The 22,209-nt window shown below is 36.6% G+C and overlaps 1 protein-coding gene across 3 annotated transcripts in view; it reads left to right on the plus strand.

Moving 5' to 3' along the window:
* The window catches only part of XNP (ATRX chromatin remodeler XNP), a 664,672-nt gene that overhangs the window by 348,456 nt on the left and 294,007 nt on the right, over positions 1–22,209 (plus strand). For all 3 annotated transcript variants that reach the window (XM_090383634.1, XM_090383636.1, XM_090383635.1), the window contains exon 16: positions 5,920–6,095. In XM_090383634.1, the coding sequence (XP_090239760.1) occupies positions 5,920–6,095 (176 nt within the window). The remainder of the gene's footprint in view (positions 1–5,919; positions 6,096–22,209) is intronic.

Genomic DNA, 22,209 nt, shown 5'->3' on the forward strand with positions numbered 1-22,209 from the left:
AAACAATGACTGATTTATCCAAACAAATGAAAGCAAAGCCTGTAAAAATCAAGAAAATTATTATAAAGAAATTATTTATGACTTACAAATGTTAGTGTTTATTCTTCATCATCATCGACTAAATGCATACTCATTGATCACTCGTTGTTGGCTCTGTACTCGTTGGTTTGATGGAAACACAAAGAGTTGTCGTCATCTTCAGAAGATAGTCTTCTCCTTTTTTATAAATTTCACGAAAGCATGCATAAGCATTTTTGAAATCTGTAGCAACTTTCCTAGTATGCTCCAAATTTGAATCTTATGACTCCAAAATCTCAGTTGCTTTTTTTATGTGTTGAAAAGCTTCATCTAGCCCCTTGAGAGTGAAGGACAAATAGGAGTTTCAACTGTTAAATCTTCTTTTTCCTCAGCTTCTTCACATTTTGCCATTTCAAAGAGGTCTTCATTTCTGAGCTCTCCATTGTATGTTTGAAGCAGATCAGTGACATCAGTTGTAGAAATGTCAAGCTGGAATTGTGTAGCAATGGTAATGACCACTTCTGTTTCATTTTGTACGATCTCTGCTGGTTCTTGAAATCCTTCAAAATTATCAATAAACTGAAGACAGCTTATTCCAAACACCTTTCATGTTCTTCTCTATAATTTTATCACAGGCTCATTGTATTATTTTAATGGCATCTAAAATATGGAATTCTTTACGAGTTGGACCTCCCTCCTTATCCATTGCATTAAATAGCATATCAAATGTCTCCTGAAGATAATGCACTTTAAATGTTGAAATAACGCTCTGGTCAACTGGCTGCAAAAATTGGTGTCGTGTTTGGTGGCAAAAATTTATTTTAACATTGGGTGGTGATGTTGCAGAAATGTTGGATGACCAGGTGCATTATCTAAAATCACAATCACCCGAAAAGGAATATTTTTATCTTCACAATATTATTTTACTTCAGGCACAAAGCGATTACTAAAAACATTCATTTTTTTAGCAATTAACGTTCATATTTTCGATTTTTTTGATACTTGAATTTAAAAAAAAAAAAAAAAAACTCGTAAACCCGGGAACTTGTAAAGCAGAAACTGCCTGTACTTCAAATTCATCTAATTTTACAATGCTCACAACATTGATGTATATGCAAGTATAAATGCACATGTTCTTACTCTTATTTACTATAACACAGCCGATGTATTCTTTTGTTCCACGATAACCCACAGCAGAGCCTGAAATCCCAGACACCTTGCTTTCCAGACTAGCAATGCAAGAATCGCTTTCACCTCTGAAGTTGACTTTGTCAGCCGGACTTACTTTCATACAGTAGAGCAAAGGAATTGACATTGATTCAGCATTTTTTAAAATTATAAAAAATATTTATACTCCCAACTAAATAAAATACACAAATTGTGGTTTTATTTACAAACTTGCTCTGTAAAACCAGTCATTCTTTGTAAAAATCTTTGTCCACATATTACTATCATCCATTTTTAGTTTATGCTTATTGTAGAAGCTCATAAAAAAAAAAAAATGTTTCATATGTAGTTTGCACTCTGTAACACTGCTTACAACTCTGTTCATCGTATCTTATAGATTCTTAAAGTAATGGTTTGGAGAGCTCACACTACAATTATTCTGTTTTCCTTCATATGTTTAAATAATTATTATTTATATTCATGATATATTTTCATAAGCTTATATCAGTTTCAGAAGTAAATGGCATGAATATAAACAGGTGGTACAAAACAAGCAGTATGAGTGATACACGCTACATGTCTCGTGGCCTGAAGCTATTTTTTGTCAGCCCTTATGACACCTGAAATGTGTCTCGCAAAAAATAAATAAAATAAAAAAATAAGAAGAAAAGGTGATTTTTCAATTTTTTGTCATATAAATAGATCAGTACAAGGATCAGGTACCATAATAACAAAAAACGTTATTGCTGTATATATTGCAATTATCTAATATAATATAATATACACTGAGCGATCACTGAATTATGACCACTTACCTAATACTTCGTAGGTCCTCCTTTTGCCCTCAGTACAGCAGCTATCCATCGTGGCATTGATTCAACAAGATGTCGGGAGGTATGGCCAACAAGCTGTGTGTAATGCAGTCAGTAATGCAGGAGATATGGAGGGAGATGATTGGTGTATCCAGACACCTGATATGCCTCTCCATAGTGTCCCACAAGTGTTCTATGGGATTGATATCGGAGGGAGGGGAGGGTCGCAGGCCAATCGATATGCTGGAAGTCAGTACTGTGTTCCTGAAACCATTCCTACACAAGTGCCCGATGGCTCGGCACATTGTCATCTTGAAAGACACCATCGCCATTCGGGAAAAAGTGTAACATAGCAAGGTGTACAGAGTCAGCAACCAGTTGACGATAGCGGAGACCACTGATATGTTGTTCCACATGCATCAGGGGCCCAAGTTCCTGCCAGTGAAACATGCCCCACACCATACACCGGCCTGCACTTTTGATACCATACATGATGGATCAAGAGCCTCGTGTTGTTTGATGCAAAAAATAAATAAAAAAAATAATAAGAAGAAGAAAAGCAGGATATGGCTATCCTGCTTGTGTCTTTCCAAGCAAAACAATCTGCAGTCGTATTCCAAGTGAATGTAGCATATACACTGCAGAGCTACACACAGTAAAACTGGCCTTGGATCATATAAAAACCCACCAGTACCAAAAGTGCATGCTATATATATGGACTCTCTAAGCGTATTACAGGCCTTATCCAATGTGAGAAGCACTCACCCAGTATTATGTCGGGTGCAGCAAATATTACACTCCCTCTTAGAGTTAAACTTCGATATTCGCTTTTGCTGGATCTCTAGCCATGTTGGTATCAGAGGCAATGACTTCACTGATGCAGTAGCAAAATCAGCAACGCCACAAAGTCGCATCCGCTTGTCAGTCCCCTATACAGACTGCAAGCAACTGATCTACAAAAAATCATGCGCGCGTTGGCAAGAATCTTGGAATGGGTGCCTTACCAACAAGCTGAATGAAATTAAGCCTGTAATAATGCTTTGGCATTCTAGTCAGCACAGGGTTTGATGGGAGGAAGTAATTCTTGCTCGGCTACGCATAGGACATTCTCACCTGATGCATTCGTATTTGCTGAGGACTGATGATTGTCCTGTGTGTAGACGTTGTAAGGCAAATTTAACTATCCGTCATATTTTAGTTGAATGTACATATTTTAGTAATGAACACCGTTTATGTTTTAACCATCTGTCTGAGCCTTATACACTCAGGCAGATTTTATCCGACGATGACAATGTGGCAGATGTATTGAGGTTTTTACAACTGATTAATCTACATACTTTTATTTAGATTGCTCTAATGTTTAATATATTATAAATATCTTATGCCCTATTTTTGTTTATAATATATTAACTGGATATGCTATTTTATATTTTAACATATTTATATTTTATTACATTAGACTTGGCGCACAATAGCCTTAGATGCTGATGTGCCATTAAACTTCCAATAACGAACCAACCAACATGACCATCAACACTGTGGAGTAAATAACATGACTCATCCGACCAGCACACCTTCCAGTCTTCTGGTATAGCCCATATGTGCAATGCATAGTCATGCCAGATATTGTTCCGGGTTGGCCCATGTTGTGTTGGATAGTCAACCCTTCAGCAGTGCTGCACCTGTTCACCTGTAAAAGTCTTTGAACTCAGCGCTCACCTCTAACATCAGCCTTTCACTGACCTTTGCAGTTTTGCCATCGGGTTGTTGTTTGACCATTTTGACGCCAGTCTTGGTACACTTGGTACTCTTGAACACCCCATCAGTTCAGCCATTTGGGAAATAGAGGCAGTAGCTCGTTGAGCACCTACAATCTGTCCTTTATCAATGTCCAATAAATCCTTTTATCCATCATGCTCAGGATTTTATTACCTACTGAACCACTGACACCTTATCTATGCTACATAGGTCAACTAACTCTGCACTCTCATACCTCACGTGGTCAGCAGGTCGCATTCAGTTTTCTTAGGGGGTGGTCATAATTCAGTGATCATTCAGTGTATATTATAATAAATATAATATATATTGAAATTATCTATTATTGCTGTATATACTGTTAGTGATATACAGCAATTTTGCCTGTAGAGACTAGTTGTAATGCAAAGAGATACTCATTCAGGAATAGATGATAGTTCTGAAAACTGCATAATTTCGAAACTAGATATCTGCTTGAGGATCTGATTATGATGTTAAATCCATAACTCACAGATTCAAAATAAGGCAAGGATTCACAGATTCAAAATAAGGAACAAGCTCTTTTATTTATTTATTTTTTTTTTGATAGTAGATATTACCAAAGCTTCATTTTCTTTCATTATTCTGTCATTTTAATACCAATACAAGTAAACTCCAATAAGCATAGTGATTGAGGCCCATTACATCAAACCATGATATATATACAGATTCATATTACAGGCTATAATAATTAATGATAGACACCAGCCAGGAATTAGACTAAAAATTTACTATACAATGAAATATGATGCAAATAAAATAAAACACTGATTAAATTATAGTTAAAATATAGTTAAAAACAATAAAATGCTGAAGAAGGAGACGGCAGTTCTCCGAAAGCTCCAGATTGTATTGTTTTATCGCTTTTAACCTAGTTTATTTTAATTAATTTTATTGTTTTTAACTATATTTTAACTATAATTTAATCAGTGTTTTATTTTATTTGCATCATATTTCATTGTATATTATTTCATTGTATAGTAAATTTTTAGTCTAATTCCTGGCTGGTGTCTATCATTAATTATTATAGTATGGAAATTCCCAGCCCCATAGGCCTGTTTCAAGATGAAGTCATATTACAGGGTATGTCAAAATTATGTTAACACTTGTATGGAAAAAACATTTATTGTAATCAACATTTATCAACGTTAACTGAAATCAACATTTATTTGTATATACAATAAATCGTTAAACGGCTTGGTGGGTCTTGTTGAAATTGTTCTTGGAACTTGTTGCTGACTATGGTTGGAGAACGAAACATTTCCATCAAGCTTGCCACCACTCTTCTTTCTTCTAGCATTAACCTATCTGCCGTTATATCTGAAAAAAATATAATAATAATAAAATTCAAATGTTCATTCCATATAAGTGTTAACATAATTACAATGTTTTTTCCATGTAAGTGTTAACATAATTTTGACATACCCTATATAACAAATTTTACAGATTTTAAAATTTTATTATTGCTATGCAAATAGAGTACTTTATTGCATGAATTACAATTAATAGCCAAGAATGTATGCAGTAGACTGTGCCACTATTTACAAAGCACAGAAAACGAAAAGCCACATGCTAAAACATGAAAATAACTGATTTATACAAATGATTTTCACTGTTCTCAAAAGATATAGCAACAATTTACTCTGCACTATCCAATTTTAAGAAAAAGAAGTTTTGCAGCATTGTTTACTTTCTACTACTGTTTCCTTAGGTACAGATAAAACTTATCACCCTTTCTAGTTGAATCAAACTGACCGATTCAGTGTCTTTTGTTTCTAGCATAATCTATTTAATGTAAATACTGTACTCTGCATGTTATTTGGCAACAAAGAAAACATAGCTTTGTAGTACATTCAAATTTGTAGTACACATCATTTTTGTTGAATGTGAACATTTGGAAAAAATATGGGCACTGTAGTTATGAAAACAAAGAGCTTTAGTTTAATTAAATTTAATAGCGAGCAAACACACTATACTGGATATCCCATTCTAAAAGAACATATGATATTAAAGTTTACCTGTACTACTAGTACCAACTAATAGCCATATAGTTAATACTAATGATTGTTTTATAATTTTTTTTATATTTAGAAGATTTTTTAATCCACATTTCCTTTTGAAATTGCAGACCATTGTATGTTACATTTTGTGAAACCACATCTGCTAGGCACAAGAGTTGAATTCAGGAATAGATTCATTAATCCTATTAGCAATGGTCAATGTGCAGATTCAACACCTCATGATGTAAAGATAATGAAAAAAAGAGTTCATATATTACACAAATTGCTGGAAGGCTGTGTCCAGGTCAGTAACATAATTACCAAAACTTGCACTGTTTTATCATTTATTATATTTTCATTGTCTTCCTTAAAAGAAACTTTAAAAGAAAATTATAGCCAACTGCAAATAATCTATCCAGTTTGAATATGAGCATTTTAATATAAGTTATGATGTTATTTAAAATGTTTTAATCTCTTAGCTTACCACATTGTAGTCCCTTACTGTGGTCCATTAATTAAATGTGATCATTTTATGCATAGAACTTCAGTTTCTTACACTTTTCAGCATCTCTCAAATTGTTGCGTCACATCACAGCTGGATTGCCATCCCCTACACTTAGGATGCCTACCCATCCACCAATGAGACAGTACCGTGAGTACTTCATACAGATCTGAAGGCGGCCTCATTTTAGGAAGGATGTAGAGATGCTGGAATATGTACAGAGAAGGGCAGTGAGATTAGTGAGGGGAACAAAGGGTGGCTCCTAACCAAGAAAGGCTTGAGTTCTGCAAATTGCAGTGTCTAAGCACCTCACCTGCATGGCAATCTGATTGAGCTGTATAAGTCCTTGAATGGTTTGTGCAAGAACAGTGCTGATGAGATTCTTCCTCTTGCTCAGATTTCACACCTGATGGGGCATAAGTTCAAATTGAGGAAGGCAGTTGTAGAATAGATATACAGAAATCTGCCTTTAGGCAGCAGGTGGTTGATTGCTGGAACAAACTCCCAATGATCAGTGGAAGTTGATAACTTAAATAAATTCAAGAAAGAACTGGACAAACTTTTAGAGTGAATGGGTGGGTGAAATGGGAAGGTTTCTTTCTTTTTTTTTTTTTTTTTTGGCTGATGCTGTATAAGCTTTCTTTTTGCATCATATGCCTATGCTAATGCTTGAGACATTGCCATCTGGGTGTTTCTACTCCACTGTGAATAAATAACAGTAGCAATACACTTCTCCTTTGGGGGATGCACTACTTATTTTAGTAGATGAAAGGATTCACATTGTGAGTTCTTGTAAAATAATGGAAAGCACTACTTATTTAAGCAGATTAAAGGATTCACATTACAAGTAAAGTAATGCCTCTTCTGCAAACTGTCTTCTTTTTATTTATACAGCTATGTACTGCATGGTGCTAATGCACTGACATTGCATTATTAATACTTTTTTACTTGAGCTCAACAGAACTCAGTCTTATCTCTCTAGCCTATTGTTTTATTTTAAATTGTTCTTTATTGAATTGAAAATGCAATTTTCAATTTAACAAAGATAATTCTACAAAACAACATTTTGTGGAATTATCTGTCAAACATACTTTGCTCATCTGTCAAGCATTCTTGGTAACCAACTTGTAGATCTCTTGACAGTCAAATGCTTATATAAAAGAAAGCCACATTAAGAAACCATAAAATTTGGCACCCAGCCCTAAGATGCATATTAGTTCCACATAAAACTAGAATCCAATATCTTAATTCTTTAATAACCAAAATACAAACTTTTTGAAAAATTTGCATATTTTTGTTAAAATTAAAATATGACATTTTTCTAGAAATTTATATCTCATAGAGAAAAACGGATGTCATTTTTAAACTTAGCTTGTATAAATTATTAAAGGACATATACAAGGTGGCAGTAAAGTTCCTGGATCGATGCATTAAATGAACACAAAGTGAAGGAGCTCAAAAGCGGTTTTATTTTTTATTCGAAGTAATCGCACCTGATTGAATGCACTTATTACACCATTCTAAAAGTCACTAAAAAGAAAGCGAAGGCTTCCAAAGAGATGATATTCAATTTAGTGATTATATTTTTCTTTAGGTGCCTCTGTAGCCAGGTGGGCAGGAGCAGCAGTGTGTAGCACACACTTCTTGATTAGACCGGGATTCGAGCCCATGACCACCGCATATCCCCGGAGCAATATGGCCTTAGTTGCTAATGCTCCTAAAAACCAAATAACAACAACAGCATTTTTCTTTATGTCCTCAACATCCTGAAATCTCTTTCCTGTTCCCATTCATGGGCCTTCATCACCATAGGGTGAATTGCTCAGAAAACACACTGCTGGGATACCTGATGATATCTATCACATGCAGTTCATGAATTACTTAAAATTTGAGTTTAGCAGTACGAAACTCAAATTTTAAGTCACTGAGCCCTGCCTAGGAGATGCAGTACACAGTTCACAGAACTGACTGTCAGTGCATGGTGAATTTTGGTTTGGAGTGGAGACTTGTAAACAAGGGTCATTTTTTCATTAAACATCATGACAGTGGATACATAATTTAGAGAAGCCTTAGATACCTTAGATGCACCAAGAGTAGCTCATGGTGTCTTGTCAATGATATACAGGGATAAGAAGGTGATTATCCCCTTGTATAAGGCAGTGGTCATGCCACACCTTAAGTACTATATACAGGTCTGGAGGCCTCATCAGGAAGGATGTACAGCTGTTAGAACAAGTACAGAGAAGGGCAACGAGATTCACCAATTGGAACAAAGTGAAATGGAACAAAAGGTTCCATTCTGCTGGTTAATTTGAAAAACTTAAGCCTTTCTCTTACAAAGAAAGGCTTAAGTTTTGCAAATTACAGTGTCTGGAGACTAGGCAACTGCGAGGTGATCTGATTGAACTGTGTAAGGCCTTGAATGGTTTGAGTATGCTTCGTGCTGATGGGATTCTCCTCTTGCCCGGATTAATTGCCTGAGGGGACATAAATTCAAATTGAGGAAAGACTTGTAGAATAGATGTGCGGAAATTTGCATTTAGCCAGCAGGTGGTTGATTGCTGGAACAAACTTCCATATTTCATTGTAGAAGTTGACAGCTTAAATAAATTCAAGGCAGAACTAGACAAACATTTGGAGCAAATGGATGGGTTAAATGGGAAGGGTTGTATTTTTTTTTTTTTTTTTTTTTTTGGCTGATGCTGTATAAGCTTGCTTTATTACATTATAACCATCTGCTAATGCTTAAATGTTTTATTTGTAATCTGATAAACTTTTATTCTTTATTCAGTAAAATGTATCTAACTCCACAATTCAGTAGTTTGTGCAATCAGATCTGAAGTTTTCTGAGCAGTGCAAAAAGGCTGCAAGAGTAGCTCATGGGGTCTTGTCAATGATATATAGTAATTTTGCTAGCAGGGATAAGAAGGTGAATATCCCCTTGTATGTGGTAATTTTCAGGCCATACCTTGAGTACTACATACAGGGTCTGGAGTCCTCATTTTATGAAAGCTGTAGAGCTGCTGGAACGAGTACAAAGAAGGGCAGCAAGATGAGTGAGTGGAACAAAGGATTGTTGTCCAGAAAGGCTTAAGTTCTGCAAATTGTAGTCTAGAGACAAGGCATGTACTAGGTGATCTGATCGAGGTGAAGGCCTTGAATGACTTGAGCAAGCTCAGTGCTGATGGAATTCTTCCTCTTTCTCAGATTCTGCACCTGAGGGGGCATAAATTCAAATTGAGGAAAGATAGTTGTAGAATAGATGTGCAGAAATTTGCCTTTTGCCAGCTGGTTGTTGATTGCTGGAATAAGCTTCCATCTGTCATTGTGGAAGTTGACAGCTTAAGTAAATTCAAGGCTGAACTAGACAAACTTTTGGAGTGAATGGATGTGTGAAACGGGCAGGAGTGGTGTTTTTTTTTTTTTTTTTTTTTGACTGACGCTATATAAGTTTTCTTTCTTCCATCATATGCCTCCACTAATGCTAATGGTATAGTTTTTGAAACCATCAAGAAGTACACTGTGTAGAATCTGTAACTCTGCATTAAGCAGAAATCCATGTTTGCCGGTATGGTTTTTCCTCCCCTTCCTCTCTCCTCTTGAAAAACTGGGGTATTTTTTGCTTGAAAAGTCAAAGTAAAAATTTATTATCACCATATTTTATTTTCTTTACTATTAAAGAAAGGACATTATTAACAAAAAGCTTTATATTGCATACGTATTTTATTGAAATATATAATACTTCTGAAATGGATCTCCATCAGTGTCTCTATTACTAAGTGAATCCAGATTGACTTTTTTATTTTGCTTATTAGGCAGAAAGTTTCTATAAAACTCAAAAAAGTGGCTGCAGCTTTGCATCACAGCTCTCATTTATGATTAGTCTTATCATGTTCCTCCAACAATTTGCAATGACTGTAGTGAGTGTCTTTTTGATGATTTTGATAGTCAAACTCTCATAGAGGCAGGCCCAGATCCTTGTGTTTTCTCAAAAGCGATGTGGAGGCGTATTTACTGGAGTTCATTGGTAAGGGACCTACCATTTAAAAAAAAAAAAAAAACTCCCCCTATGTCATCCATACCCAAATCCCTTGATCCATTTTATTAACCACCATAAAAAGGACCTTTTATGGTTGCTGATATTTTCAATTACTTTGGCCAGTCATTTTCAAACCAGGAGCATCTTGTACAACTTATGGGTATAGCAGCTGCCAGACTTTATATAAGATGAAAATGCTTCATTCCCAGCCTCATTGATGTTACTAATTGCCTTCATTATGCGAAAATTTTCTACAAATCCCATGTTCTTGGTTTAATTACTTTGTTTCAACAGTGAAATTTTGTATGTTCAATAATTTCAATTATAGTATGAGCTGAGTTCCATCCCAGATATTTTTTAATTTTAATTTTTTGAAATATAAACTGCATTGGCCAAGAGCAAACTAAGTGAGGATTATCTGTATGTCCTTTTACGCTTAAGTCAAAAAATCAGTTATATTAGCATTAGCATTAGTAGAGGAATATGATGCAAGAAAGCAAGCTTATATAGCATCAGCCAAAAAAAAAAAAAAAAACTCTTCCAGTTTCACCTATCCATTCACTCCAAAAGTTTATCTATTTCAGCCTTGAATTTATTTAAGCTGTCAACTTCCACAACGACAGATGAAAGTTTGTTCCAGCAATCAACCAGTCCTTGAGGCTGTTATAGACATTCTCTCAGATAGGCCAGACAAGCTGTGTTTTCTACCTGGGAATTTAAAATGCTGATGAGACTGATTATTTTGGTGACACTCAGGTCAAGTGGACCTAATTTCAGCGAAGTTCGGACGGTCTGTGACAGCCAAATCCTCTGCTTGCACCTTCACAATGGTGGGGCTGTTAGTAATCCCGGGTATAACTCCCATGTGCAAGCACTTTGTGGGTGACCACTCAAGTGTGAACCAACATAAGCAGGGATCGAGGTGTGGTGCCCACACCATACGGAGGAATGCCACTCCTCTGTGTTACCAGACAATATTAGGTGTTAGATGACTCTCATCAACTGGTGCAATACCACCACTTTGTTTATTGAAGGCTTGAAGTAGTGTTTAGTCTCCAGAGACAAGTTCTTGGCAGCCCTCCCCCATCCCTTCCATCATGCAGTATGATTGATGTCCTTTGAGGTTATGATGAAACCATGGCGAGATCCAAACTTCATTACATTTCGTGGGTACATCTCTAAAATGGTATTTGCAGGCCAGCCACTAGTTAGTACACCGGACCGAAATTATTGGTAACTCTTTAGGAGGCTTCTGGATCAGCTAGTGTATAATCTTGCTGCCTGTACTCTGCCAGATAGTGACTAGAAGGACTCCGAGTAGTGTGTATGTGGGGGGAATTGTCAAGGCCACGTCATGTTAAGGATCTGGGTATATTCTTACCATATATGTATACCCTATCCAAAAATTTCATTACTTCATACAGCATGTCTCCCGCCACACACAGCATGTCTCCCCCCCACACTTTTTCTTACTACTAAATACTCCATGAATTGTCAAACTAATAGAGCAAAATTATCTGCAAAAAGATCTAAACTTCCTAAACACTTCCTAGTTTATTTCACAAATATACACGGTCTCAGTTTTAATCTCAGTGATGTCCATTTCCACTTACAGTCTGCCAAACCCCACGTACTTTTTTTGACAGAATCTCAATTATCAGTTGATTTAACCAATGCTCATCTCAGTTGCCCAAATTATTCGCTGTACGATTCCTTTCGCCTCAAAGGTGGTACTTGTGCATATGTCCATTCCGATATTCCCTGTCAGAGACTTGGTAATTTGGAACTCCTCTTTTCAATCTTTTCTGGCTTAAAATCTCTGTCTCATTCTGTTATCGTCTGTTGTCTCTGCCGTACTCCCAGCTCCACTAATCACTTGGAACTCTTTGCAACTTGACTTTCTCCAATCCAACTTTCCTAACAGTGAGGTAATTTTTTTGGTGATTTTAATGCTCACAACTCCAGCTGGCTTCCGTTTTCTAGTTACGCAGACCCAGCTGGTCGTGATGCTGAGGCTTTTGCAATTACTAATGACCTCGCACAAATTGTTCATTTACCTACCAGAATACCGGACAATCCTAACCATACAGCCAACCCCCTTGATCTTTTTCTCACAAACAACCTTTCTAGCTACACGAAGTGAGTGTTCCTTTAGACATCTCAGATCACAACTTGGTGATTGTCTCTTCTCCAATGGAGCCTTTATCTCATGGCTATTCCCAACCCCGTGTTGTTTGGCATTAGAAGAATACAAAATGGGATGACCTGCGAGATTTCTTTTCCTCAGTTTGCCTCAGTGAAATTATTTTTGCAGGAATGGAATCCTTTATTCCACACTCCACCTTAAAATCTCATCCTTTATCCAAACCTTGATCTTTTTCTCACAAACAACCTTTCTAACTACACGAAGTGAGTGTTCCTTTAGACATCTCGGATCACAACTTGGTGATTGTCTCTTCTCCAATGGAGCCTTTATCTCATGGCTATTCCCAACCCCGTGTTGTTTGGCATTAGAAGAATACAAAATGGGATGACCCGCGAGATTTCTTTTCCTCAGTTTGCCTCAGTGAAATTATTTTTGCAGGAATGGAATCCCTTATTCCACACTCCACCTTAAAATCTCATCCTTTATCTAAACCTTGGTTTTCCAATAAATGTGCTAAGGCTGTTCAAGAAAAGAATGTTGCATATTGTAATTGGCTTGTTTCCAATTCTTCAATGTCATTTTCTGCATACACCAGAGCTCGCAAAAATTGTAAAGCAGTAATTAATCAGTCCAAACTAGATTTTGAACAGACAAAAAGATTAGAAAACTTGCTTCTTGCCCTAATGGTAGCCAAGCATTCTGGTCTCCTGCCAAAGCTATCGGCCGCAAATTTTGTCCATCTCTGCTCCCACCTCTATCAAAACTAGATAGTTCTATTGTCACTTTAGCCAAGGATAAAGCTGACCTGCTAGCATCCTGTTTTTCTTCCAACTCATGTATTAAGGATTTAGAATAAATAATCTAAAACACCTCCCACCATTCCCAGCATGCTCCATTCAATGCCTCCTGTGGTCTTCTGTCAAAAAGATGTCAGAAGGATTTTGACCAATCTTGATGCTTAGAAAGCTCGAGGTCCTGATGGTATTTCTCCACTTGTTCTGAAAACCTGCATTCCTGAACTTACTCCTGTTCTTTGCACCTTTTTTCACTTTCTTATTCCAAAGGTGTTTTTCATTCTGCTTGGAAATTTACTGGTAATGAGCCAGTTCCAAAAAAGGGTGACAAATCCCTCCCATCCAGTTATCTTCCCATTGCAATTACTTCTATTCTTTCTAAAGTAATGGAGAAATCAATTAACCACCAACTCTTGAACTATCTAGAAACCTTCCATCTGATCAACGATTGCCAGTATGGATTCCATCATTGTCGATCAACTGGTGATATTATGGCTTATGTTACCCATTTATGGACAAATTCAATGGAAAAGTTTGGTGAAACACAAGCAGTTGCTCTTGACATCTCATCGCAAAGGCTTTCAATCGTTTGGCGTAAAGGATGGAAGCTAAACCATAAGATGGAAGCTAAACAAGCTTCCATCTTATGGTTTGGGAACTGTTTTTTGTAATTGGTTATCCAGTTTTCTCGGCCCCAGGTGCAAAACGATTCTGTGATCAAGTGACTTTGCTCTGAATTAGCACTCTTTCTTGAAGTAGAAATCACATCTTTATTTAAAGTATTTATTAACACATGGTTAAAGAAATCAACTTTACTCGATTAAGAAGGAAAGCAACCTTCCCTTTTCGTTTCTTGTATATATCTTAATTACCAACCTCCTAGTGCTTGGTCACAGGATGGCACTACTCGTGTCTCCACGTGGCGGGGCTTGAAACCTGGAGGGGAAAATCTCTCCCTTCCAGGGCGAAATGGAGCAAAGTGTCTCCAATACCCAGAAACCCACTTGGTTGATGGATTCAAATGTAACTGATCCTAGACATGAAGAATCTATCTCTCTTGGAGATACATCTAAAATGACTGTAAAAGGTGACAAAAATGACTCTGTCTCCTCAACGAGAATGAAAACTGACATAAACACCTTAAATGCCCCAGCATACTCATAAAAAAATTCAAATAATGAGAAGTTGGTAGGCCAATTGTCACCCTTTCTCATACAAAAGACTCTTGAGGGTTATGCTGGCCCACTAAAAAATGTTAAGAGATAAAAATCAGGTGATATTTTAGTAGAAATATCCCACTCTAAGCATTCTGAAAGACTTGCAAATAACAACCTTTGAAGGAAAAGCAGTAATGGTATCCCCTCACAATACCTTAACTATGTCAAAAGGTGTAATAGCACCTAAACGTACCTGCATTCCTGTGCTGTTTTGTCTCTTTCTGACCTTGGCATTGAAGTCCCCCATAATGATAGTGTAGTGGGTTTCTGCTCATCTAGAAGACTCAATTTTGATGTACATTTCTTAAACCTCTTCATCATCATGGCTCGAAGTTGGTGGATAAATCATTATAACATTTGGCTTGTACCCCTTAGAAATCCTGAGTAGTCTTGACACCTTTAGTGATGTGCTTTTGAATTCCAAAATGTTTTTTTTTTTTTTGTTTTTTTGAAAAGGTGGATTTATACACTTATCTGGGACAAGTCATTAGCTGTAATAATGATAAATGGCTGGAAGTCAAGAGAAGAATAAATTTTGAATGGATAGCATTCAGAAAATATAGTCACATACTGAGGAGCAATATCTCAATTTGTCTGAAATGTAAAATAATGAACTAGTTTACTTCCCACCATGACTAATGGAAGTGAAACTTGGGCACTCACCAAAAGAATGGAAGAGAAGCTGAAAACTACACAGCGAAGAATGGAACGAATTATATTAGAAATCAGACTGTTAGATAAGAAGAGCAACACGTGGATTAGGTAGCAAACTCAAGTAAAGGACATTCTTATCAAAACTACAAAACTAAAATGGTCTTGGGCAGGGCACATAGCTCAAAGACACGATGACAGATGGACTAAGAAAATAACAGAATGGTACCCAAGAGGAGCTAGAAGAAAACCTGGAAGACAACAATGGAGATGGACAGATGAAATTCACAAGTTCATGGGTAGTAAATGGATGTCCATTGCACAAAACAGAAGGAACTGAAAAGTTGCTGGAGAGACCTTCATTCTGCAGTGGATTGAAAATGGCTTGTAATGATGAAACGTACCTGAAGATGAAGTTCAAAGTGAACTTCGGGAACAAGGAGTAATAAATGTCGAAATAATTACAATTAAAAACGAAGGGATAGTCACCCCACCAGGAACCTGATACTCACTTTCAACACATCGAAACCACCCAGATCAGTAAAAGCAGGATATCTACATTGCAATTTTAGACCGTACATCCCGAATCCTCTCCGCTGTTTCAACTGCCAGAAGTTTGGACACTCACAGACTGTGTGTAGAGAAAATTAGGTGGGTGCAAACTGTGGATCCCAAGAACACCTCACCTCTACTTGCACAGCTGGAAATCATAAATGTGCAAGCTGTAAAGGGAAAAATATGGCATACTCAAAAGAGTGTAAAATCTGGAAGGAAAAAAAAAAAAGAATAGAAAAGTACAAAGCAGAAAAACCGAGTTACATATCAAGAAGCGAAAAAAGAAATTGCAATAAATCTCGAAAACAAACCTTCTTATGCTAAAATCACCACAACCAAAAAGATCCAAAAAATAAGACCTCTTAATTCAAAATGCTGTGGAACACAAACAGATGTCACAATTCCCCAAAAGAATCAATCTCAGAATGGGCACGTGAATTTTACAAATCTTCTCCACCACAAAAGTGACAAGAAAAAATGGTTAATATGCCTCTATCTTTTCCCCCAGATAACGCAGAAAATGTAAGAAGAAAAGTAAACAAAGAAAAGAAAAGTAATACAGAAACAAAGATACAGGACAAATTGATATTGAGGTAAGAAATACCAGAGATGACCCCGTCCTTGAAATTTTTATGGAAGAAGAAATGGATATAGGAAGACCCTATTCACAAAGAAAGACAAAATCAAGGCAGACTAAGTGAAAACAGGCCCAAGGAACCAATCCGAGGGATCATCTAAACAGAAATGACAGACATGATTATTCAGTGGAACTGTTGAAGTTTCCGTACAAACATTAACAAGATTATAGACTTGATTACTCAATATTGTCCTTTAAATATCTGCCTACAAGAAACATTTTTAAAATTGCAGGACATCAGTACAATTAAAAACTATAGCATATACAGAAAGGACTGCATCTCAGATGGAACAATGTGAGTTGGAGTTGCAATATTAGTTAATAGATATGTACCATCCCAAGTAATACCATTGAATACCCCCTTAGAAGCAGTTGCAGTCTGTCTAGCAATAGGCTTCGATATTACCATTACTTGCTAGTCAAGAACTCTACTTGAACGATTTTGAAGCACTGATTGTTCAATTACTATCTCTGTTCTTCATTTCAGGTGACCTAAATGGGCATCATCCACTATGGGACGATCCCAAAATAGACCAGAAAGGTAAAAAAATCAAGAAAATAATAGTTGTGAATAACCTCATGATTCTAAATGACGGCACACACACATAATTCCATCTACCATCAAATAGCAGCTCCGCAATAGATCTGTCAATCTGTTCCCCAACACTGTTCCCAGAGATCCAATGGATTGTGCATGAGAACCCATTGAGCAGCGATCACTACCCCATAATTTTGAAAATTATAAAGAAAACCCAGTGCCAAGCCACCAGACATCCTAAATGGAAAATATATGATGCAGATTGGGAAACCTTCAGAATACTAGCAAGACTAGATCAGAATGTCATTAAACAAGAATCAGTACAAACAGCAGTGGACTATGTCACAAATACCATTCTTCAAGCTGCGGAACAGACAATACCTAACATTAGAATATATCCAAAACCATGATTTGAACAGTGAATGTCAGGAAGCTAAAAAAGAGAGAAATAAGGCCTGGAATCACTTTTGCAAAAATCCAACAACGAACAACCTGATACAATTCAAGAGGGCCAGAGCTAAGGTCAGGAGAGTGCACAAAATCAGCAAAAAAGCGAGTTGGATCAAATTTGCATCCACTATAACCAGTTCCACACCAGCTACATTTATCTGGAAGAAGGTCAGAAGGATGACAAATAATTCCCAAATAAATCCATCTCCATTACTAAATTGAAAGGACAGTTAGACACAGATACCTCAGACATTGTCAACGTGCTCAGGGAAAACTTTGCCAATATATCTGCCAATTGTGCATACCCAGCTGCTTTCAAAACTTACAAGAATGAAGCCAAAAAAGTAAACCTAAAATTTTCCACTAATCGCTATGAACAATACAACTTGCCACTAACGGTAGCAGAATTGAAACAAACCCTGGTACAGATGAAACACAGTGCAGTTGGTCCCGATGAAATACATTATGCAATGATTCAACAATTAGATGAACAATCTCAATTAGCCCTGTTAGATTTATACTTGAGAATATATTTCCAGACCAATGACATCATGCAATAATACTAGCTTTCCCGAAGCAGGGAAAAGACCAATCAGACCCACAGAACTATTGCCCTATCGCTTTGACCAGCTGCTTGGGCAAGATCTTGGAGAAAATTGTCAATAATAAACTAACATGATATCTAGAAAATAATAACCTTCTCTACCTTAGATGTACACGTACATCTGGAAAATCAGGTAAGAAACGCTTTCCTCAGAAAACAACATCAAGTCCTGGTTAATTTTGATATTGAGGAAGTATTATCATACCACGTGGCACTATGGCATCCTTAGAGGACTACACCAACTTGGTCTTAGAGGACACCTACCTCTATACATAAGCAATTTTCTCAAAAATCAAACATTCCAAGTTCGACTTAACAATACACTTTCCAAAACATACTCTCAGGAAGAAGGGGTCCCTCAAGGATCCATACTAAGTGCCACACATTTTGCAATCCACTTAACACAATAATAGAACAAATACCAGCCGACATCATCACAACTGTTTATGCAGATGACTTCAGCATTTCTTAGCAAGCACAACATATGAGGACAATAGAACGGCAGTTACAAGTAGCCATAAACAAAGTTATAAAATGGACAGAAAGAAATGAATACAGAATTTACACACAAAAGACCGTACGTATACATTTTTGCAGGAAAAGGAATCTCCATCCTGATCCTGAACTCAGGCTGAAAGGGCAGATCATCCCAGTTAGAAATAGTGTCCATTTCTTAGGGCTTGTGTTTGACAAAAAAATTAACCTTTTTGGAGCACATTAGTCACTTAAGTGTTCAGTGTCTAAAGAAAATGAATATCTTAAAGTCCTGTCTGCTATATCTTGGGGAGCAGATAGAACAATACTATTACGATTATATCGCCTACTCATTCATTCCAAGTTAAGACTATGGTGCCCCAGTCTATGACTCAGCAAGACCTAGTGCCCTGAGATGACTTGATCCAGTACATCACTGCACGCTCCAAATAGCCCTTGGAGTTTTCCGTACTTCGCATGTGCAGAGCCTGTATGCAGAGGCCCAAGAACTACAAATCAGAGGACATAATCAATTACTTTCTTATATAACTAAAATAAAATCCCTAGTAGGTCATCAGGAAATCTTTTTTTACACCAGAATGGGAACAACATTACCAATAACAAAGAATTAATAAACCTGCGAGCATGAGATTAAAAAGCCTTCTCCTCAGTAGAGATCTTAACCTGGGTAATATAACTCCACTGATGAAGCAATCTTCACCGCCATGGATCATAAAACAGCCTACACATGACTTCTCCTTCCACTTTTGGGACAAAAACACTTCCACATATCAACTATCAACATCTGTATGCTGCTTACAAGTTGCAATTTTTAGATCATCGCTTCCTATATACAGATGGCTCAAAAACTAAATATCATGTGGGAGTGGCAGTTTACACATCTGGTATCACCACATCCCAAAAACTCCCAAAAAAGACTTGAACTGCAAGCCATTATGTTAGTGCTAAACCAAATCGGACATTAAAGCTTACAAAACAGCATCATTTTTACTGACTCTGTTAGCTCCATGATGGCTATACAAAATGTCAATTCTAATATACACCCACTGCAACAACAAATTCAATGCCAAGTATCAAAGCTCCTTGAACAAGGTCACAACATAAGATTTTGCTGGATCCCAAGTCATGTCAGAATATATGGTAACGAACAAGCAGACAAAGCTGCTAAGGAAGCCAACAGCAACCTTTCTGCACCCGAATCCATTCCTTCCACAGATTACAAAAAAGTTATTCACCACAGCAGGATACGCTACTGGCAGACAGCAGTAGCAAGTACTACAAACAAATTCCACCAAATTAAAAGTTTACTCCAACCATGGAAATCCAGAATTCAGCATAACAAGCATGATGAAGCGATACTCGCCATGGTTAAGAATAGGACACACTCATTTCAGCCACTGTTATCTCTTGTGTGGAGAGGATTCCCCTCTATGTTCTGCCTGTCACACACAACAAACAGTAGAACATGTACTAATTACATGTCCAGCTTTTACAGTTGAGTGCCAAAATTGCTTCAAAGAGTTGACAAGCAAACATCACTTTCTCACTCTCAAAACCATACTGGAATATAGGAAAAATATAGCACACGTTTTTCAGTTCCTCAAGGAAATACATTTCTGTATCTAGTATGAAACCAAATATAACTTCTGCAGTAAGCTATAGTCCCTCTGTGACTTTTGGAAACTATTCGCAGAAAAATACGAATACAAACAAAATTGTTGTTAAAAACCTTCCAGGCTCATTTTAGCCACAGTAGCTCTTGCGCCAAGAATTTCATAATCAATCAATCAATTCAGTTTTCTCTCTGACTGCTCACTGAGGGTGATGGTAGATGGCTCTCTATCTTCTAACTTCTCCACTAATGCTGGTGTCCCTCGAGGTTCTGTTCTTTCCCCCACTGTTTTCCTCTTGTATATTAATGATCTTCTTCGATTGACTGGAAGTCATATCCATAGTTTTGCTGATGATAGCATATTGCATTCCACTTTCTAGTTTGAGAAATCTCACCCTGCTCAATCAGCTTCAACTTCTAGAATATTTACTACCAATTTTTTAAATGCTGATCTTCAGGTAATAATACAGTGGGACAAAGATAACTTAGTTATTTCAGTAATTCTAAAACTCAGTCCTGTCTTATATCTTGCAAAAAAAAATTAGTCTGCTCCTATGCTTATCTTCTATGACACTCAGATTTCTAGACAAGATGATATATCCCTATTAGGTATTACTCTGACTTCTAATCTCTCTTGGCACAAGCACATTACAAATATTGCTTCCTCTGCATCTAAAAAACTTGATTTTTTTCTTTTGCTCTCAGTGTTACTTTTCCTCCAAACAGCCGCTCATTCTGTACAAATTACAAATCCTTCCTACATGGAATATTGTTCCCACATCTGGAGCAGTGTCCCCCAAAACCTCTCTCAGGCTTCTCAATTCCATTCAGAAGAGGGCAGTTTGATTAATTAATGATTCATCTCTAACAGAGTCTCTCTACTCTCTGTCTCATAGCCATTATTTTGCTGCTGCATGCCTTTTCTACAGATGCTTCCACGGGCACTGTTCTGCTGAATTGACTTCTATAATTCCCACTTTCTCATCAAAACAGTCCAAACGTGTGCCACTAACATCCATTTACTGTTCAACTTCAAACTCACAGAACCAACTGTTCATCTTCCTCATTTATTCATTCAACTGCCATTACTGGAACAACCTTCTTTCTTACTTATTTCTGAAAATGACAGTCTACAGAAGTTCAAGTCTAATGCAACAAATATCTTCTTTCATTTTCTCAACCTCAAACCCATACACTGTGCTAAAGTACTATAGGTTCTAATACCTTTTGTGTTTGGGATTTTAAAAAAAAAAAGCCCTCCTGCTGGCAAATTGGCAAGAGGAACTGGACAAACTCTTGGAGGGAATGGATGTGTGAAATGGGTTTTTTTTTTTTTTTTTTTTTGGCTGATGCTACATAAGCTTGCTTTCTTGTATTACATGCCTCTACTACATTTCGATCCCCCCCCTTGTGGTTTTGGGGTGAATTTGCACATCTCTAGTCTGTGGGGACTTCCCTGAGTCCAAGGATTTCTTCATCCATCCACCCCAGATATCTTCATTATGTTTAACTTCAATCATTTCTTATCCACTTTGCTCTCAGTTATTATACAATCATTTAGCTCCCTGTTAGAGTTTGATAAGTTTCTGGCCTCCACTTCCTCTGCAGAATTCCTCAAGTTTGAATGGAGGTGCAAAATACTCATTGTCAGCTACCTGAGCAGAATCATCAACAATCGAACCATCGATATTAATTGTATTTAATACAGAACTTCCACATGATATAAGTAGTTTTAGATGAATAAACTGATATTATTAACATTACACTTTTTTTTTACTATAATACATTAGTTTTATTAATATCTGATAATAATTCTACAAGTATTTATTGCTCAAATTAAGAATGAAGTATGTTATCTTTTAAGAATTTTTACATTTGTAAAGAATGAACAGAAGAAACCTACTGTTGATCTGAATAGTTTTATTGGGCTATAGAAATAAATAATTCTATGAATTTCATTTAGCTTGGTGGTGGGGTTTCATTCTAAAGTGTAGATGTATTTTTTTTTTTTTGTTATGTAATTTAAATTGAAACTTAATGGTAAGACTTGAATTCTTTAAAAAAATATGCATTATCAGTGTATGAACTAAATAAAATTGCATTATATTTTATTACTGTTATTATCCATCCTGACTTCTGGAAATACTATTGACATTTAGAATTTTACCTCTGACTCAA

This window comes from Mastigoproctus giganteus, chromosome 10 (genome assembly GCF_048544385.1).
Source record: "Mastigoproctus giganteus isolate SK-2022 chromosome 10, ASM4854438v1, whole genome shotgun sequence".
Lineage (NCBI taxonomy): Eukaryota > Metazoa > Arthropoda > Arachnida > Uropygi > Thelyphonidae > Mastigoproctus > Mastigoproctus giganteus.